At 61.6% G+C, this 4,735-nt stretch overlaps 1 protein-coding gene across 1 annotated transcript in view; it reads left to right on the forward strand.

Moving 5' to 3' along the window:
• Positions 1-4,046: 4,046 nt before the first annotated feature.
• EMIHUDRAFT_250281 (hypothetical protein) overlaps positions 4,047-4,735 on the forward strand; it is a gene marked incomplete at both ends in the record, with an annotated part of 2,662 nt that continues 1,973 nt past the window's right edge. Inside the window, 2 exons of the mRNA XM_005757886.1 lie at positions 4,047-4,237; positions 4,374-4,668. Of these exons, the coding sequence (XP_005757943.1) occupies positions 4,047-4,237; positions 4,374-4,668 (486 nt within the window). The remainder of the gene's footprint in view (positions 4,238-4,373; positions 4,669-4,735) is intronic.

Consider the following 4,735-nt stretch of genomic DNA (forward strand, 5'->3'; position numbering starts at 1 on the left):
CGCTGATGTGCTTCGGAGAGAGAGGCTCCGAAATGCTCGGACCGCGGCGAGCGCACTTGGTACGTGCCTCCCGGCTGGAAGAGGTAGGTGTGGTAAGTCAGAGCCCTCGCCGGACTGGATATGTCGGAGCCCCCGCCAGCGGGATACGCCAGCACGTATCCTAGGACGTGAGCGGAGCCCGACCGCCACGCCGCCACAGCCGTGGAGACGTGCACACTCCCATGCTCGCCCATTAGGTAGGAAACGGTGCCGTTGCTGATGATCTCCCGCATGGAGATAGCAAGCTGCATGGTCAGTTGTTTCACGCTCCTCGCAACATCAGCATTGTCCACCATGTCAGGGTTGCACAGGAACTCAATGGCGTGCACCACGAGGTCCATAACTTGGTCCATAGGCGGCTTCACAAAGTTCGCTGGAGGGAGGGACGACGTAGGAGTCAAGAAAGCCCGTACGTCCGTGGTGCAGATTTGGTGCATGATGTTGAGCACCATGATGATTGAGGGGGGGCAGCCAAAGAGACCACCTCGCAAGTAGCACATGTCGTGCAGTGCGGCTGCGAGAAGGGTGTCATCGCCGAGCAGGACGTCTCCAGCGCAGGTGCGTATCGCTGCAAGTGCTGCGACCGTAACTTGAGATACCTTCACGGCGACCTCGATGCCCGCGCAAGCCGTGTGGACACGCCATGCCGCGACGAGCGCGTGTGACGCGCCATAGCGGAAGAGACTCCAGCGGGCGCCCGCGCCCATAAACGTCACCGCGATGCATGCCGTGCAGTGCTGCATCAGATGGGGATTGGAATCCGCCTCCGCCGCGCCCCACATCGCCGAGATGACGGTGCCGGGCTCTTTGGCTGCTAGTGTGGCGGCCAGTGTGTAGCATATTTGCGGCAGCTGGATTTCATGCTGATCCAGATGCGCATACTCCATGCCCCGGGCCGAGGCTGCCAGAGCTCAATCAGGGGGGGCCTCCCCCCCCACCCCCAGGGGCCCGGCCCGCGCGCCCCCGCCCCGTCCCCGCACCCGGCCCCCACCCATGCCTGGCTGGCTGGCTGGCTGGCAGGGGGGGGTCTGGTTAACTCCCCGTACCCCTCCAATTTCAGACGCGCCGCTGCCGGCAATGATTTGTGCAAATATCAACATGCGCACAGGCCACGCTGTCAGACGGGAAATGGTCTGCCGCGCGTCGGAAGCAAACTGCGGTCGACTTCAAAACGGCGTACTGGCAGGCTCAATTGTAACGATCTCATCGGGGCTCTGAGTTTGACGTGCATTGCTTTGAGAGATGCCCCGTGTTATCTCGCGTTCCCGACTCGTGTTCTTATATTCACGCGGTCACTATCACAAGTCATCCGATCGCTAACACACGTGTGGTGTCGGTCCCGGACGGACACGAACGAGCATGCACACATTTGAAAGAATTTGATGCTCTATCTATCTATGGATGATTGATGAGAAGTGAGTGAGTGAGAAGTGCGAGCGCGAGGTCCAGGCAGGGGGGCTCGCGCACCCTCCATCGAGTCGCTCGTCATCCATCGGGATTCAAAAGAGGGACTCGCTCTCGCACCCCTTTTAAATTCCATGTTCACAGCAATTATCGCCCCTTTGCGTCCCTTTTGTCCCTTTTGCTGCCCCTCTTTGCTCCCTTTTCCCTCGCCGCGTAACTTGCGCCCCTTTTGAAAACTTTTATTTTATTTCTTTAAACCCTTTTTAGGGCCCACCTTGGCCTTTAAGCATCGCAACTCTCAACTCGCTTTGAGCTCCTCGTACCTTACCTCCTGCTGCCGCACACACGACAACAATCCAACCTGCGCTCACTCAACACCAGCTCAACACCGGGCAGCCACCGGCGCCGTCTTCACCATGTGTGTGTGTGCATGGCGCGCAAGCGCTTTGAGCTATCTCCTTATGCACGGAAGATCTGTCATGCTGTCACAGACCGCCCATCAAAGAGTGCTTTTTGGAGTGTGCGGCCCTCCGGGGTGCACTAGCAGGGTGAGTGGGCTTGCTGCTGCTTGCCACTCCTTTCATCTCGCCAGTCCCAGCCCGCCACAGCCATGCAGCTGGCCCGGCCGTACGCATTCCTTGCCTTTGCATGCGCTCGCCATGTCCGTTGTCAAGCCCGAGCTTGGACTTCAGCCCGATAGCTTTCCGGCCGGCCTCCTGTGGTGCTCGCCTGGCGCCACACGCCACCTTCGAACCCGACCTGTACGACAAGTTGTGATGGCACGCGGCCCGTCTCCATCGCACGCGGCCTGGAGGTTGCCCGCCTGGTGTGCTTCTCCTTTCGCCCTCAGACCGCTTCTGCCGCGCCTCCCGTCTACGACGAGTGCCGGTTCCGGGATGCCCAGCGGCAGTGACCTTTCTCTGTGCTTACGTCCCAGGCTTCTGCCTTCAGTGCCTCGGACGCCTCGGCCGTGCACCTCTGAGTCGCGTTGGTCGCGGGGACCACTCAGCCCGGAGGGGGCGCGGTGGGCAGATCCGGATGGTCTCACCCGGTGGGTGGCACCGAGGCGTCTAGGGCGCTCCACTCTACCTTAAGCTCCTGAGGGGCGCGTGGTTGTAACCACGTAGTAGGACTACAGCCCACCACAGACACCCTCCCCACTCCTCACGTGTGTTCACACCCTCACCCTCTCCTCTCTCCTCTCTCTCTCTCTCTGTCTCCTCTCTCTCCTCTTGTCTGTGCTGTCTGTCTGACTCAGGCACTCAATCTGCCGATGCGTGATTGTGTGTGGGCTGCTCCGAGGGGGCCCTCTGTGCGATCCGACGGGTAGGGGGGCTGTGCCCGGGCGGTGTCCGGTGTGGAGTCCCCTTCTGATCCCGCCTGAGATGTTGGGTGTGAGGTTGTGGCGGCTTCGATCCCAAGGGGGGGAGCTGATCCCACTCAATAACCAACTCTCAGGGGCAGTAGGTTGCTGGCACGTGGTGCGGCTTGGGTTCCAACTTTTTTCCGGGGTATGGTATGGTTGCTTCCGCGCCAAAAGGGTGGGGGGGTATGGTCCTGACCGCCCAAGGCTAGCCCTCGACAGGGGTGGGGGGACGGCCAGCGCGGCGCCTGCTGGTGCGGGTGCGGCGACCGGCGCGGCGGCGCGGGTGCCGCGCCCGCCGCTCGCCAGGCGATTGCCAACTTTGCCGCTGCGCTCTACTTCTAGACTAGCACCGTGGTCCGTGGAAGACGGCGGCCATCCGCGCGTATCTAAGTGTGCGTGTCCTAAGTGTCGGTGTCTGCAGCCTCCTCGTGGAGCCTAGCGCAGTAAGGCGGCCGGCGGTGGGGCGAGGGTGGGGGGGGGGGGGTATGGTCCCGTCGGCGGAAGGCTGGGTCTGTCAGTATGGTCTCGAGGTGGGTTGGCCGAGGGTACCATACCATACCCCGCAAAAAGTCCGAACCCGTACCATACCATACCCCGCAAAAAGTCCGAACCCGTACCATACCATACCCCGCAAAAAGTCCGAACCCTGGGCAACCCCTGGTGAAACCCAACAAGAAATCTTACCCTTTTTTCTTAATGCCCGCAACCCACTGTATCGCTCTGTCGAGCACTTGCAGTTGTTAGAAGACAAGAAGAAGAAAAACGCTGTTGGTGCCCGGTGGTTTCATTCATAGCAGCCCTTTTCCTGGCTCACACAGGCTAAAGATGTTCACGGGCCGCCCTCACACGGAGCCCCGGGTACTCTTTCTTTTGAGAGAGAGAGAGAAAAAAATCTCTTTAGCCTATGGTTTAGTTAGCTGCTCGTCTAGCGGTCTAGGACGGGGTTGGTTTCAGAGCAGAACAGCAGAGTGTGACTGTGAGGGGGCCTTGGTGTTCGAAGTGGCAGCGATCGGCAGTCTCTGGCGGCCGTCGTCGTGTGCTAGAGGCGCGAGAAAACTGTGAAATCACAAACATCGGTTTCGCTCGCCGGGTTTGACCAGTCGCGACGGCGACTGAAAGCTGTGACATTGGCTGGTGCTCTCAGGTTGTCAACCCCCTGCCAGCTGGTGTGTGCTTTCAGGCTGTGACAACCCCCTTGTGTGCTCTCAAATAACCAGTGTGAGCCTCCCAGGGGCCAATGATGCTCTCATCAATGGTCGGGCCGTTTTGTCTCTCGTGGACCTCGCTGCAGCAGCGCGAGGGCGGCACAGCGTCGAACTTCGCCCGATCTCTTGATGGCGAGAAGGACATGAGCGAGCTGGGATTCGGCAGGATCTGGACCTCGCCCGCGGCGGCGGGCAGCAACGCCGGCCTCGGCGGCGGGCTCTCGTGGCGCGCAAACACTTGCGAGACCTCTCACCATCACCCATCTTTTGCGAGACCTCTCACCATCACCCATCTCATATGTTTATATGCTCCGTCGGCCCGCGATCCCGCCTCAGCCCCGCTAACACGTCCGCGACAGGGCCTGGGACCCACATCTCTGCGCCGCGCTGCTGCCCGTGATGCGCGAGAATGCCGCGGGGCTGGACCTCGTCACGTGCAGCGACCTGCGCTCCTCCTTCGAGCGCGCCCTCGCCGCGTGGGAGCGGGTCCACCGCCGGATCTCGTTTCACGAGGTGCAGTGCGACTTGCGGCCTGGCGAGGCGTGGACTGACGCGTGTCCGCGCGTGGAGCTGTGGGTGACGAGCTTCGCGGGCTCGTCGTCGCCGCCTCCCCCCCCGGCGCACGACGGCGACCAAGTCGCAAGCACCGACCCGGTGTGCCCCACGCCTTGCCGCGCTCGCCACCCCTTCGCACACGCATCCGACCCCCCCCCCCCCCTCC

The sequence above is a fragment of the Emiliania huxleyi genome (assembly GCF_000372725.1).
Source record: "Emiliania huxleyi CCMP1516 unplaced genomic scaffold EMIHUscaffold_898, whole genome shotgun sequence".
Taxonomy (NCBI): domain Eukaryota; phylum Haptophyta; order Isochrysidales; family Noelaerhabdaceae; genus Emiliania; species Emiliania huxleyi.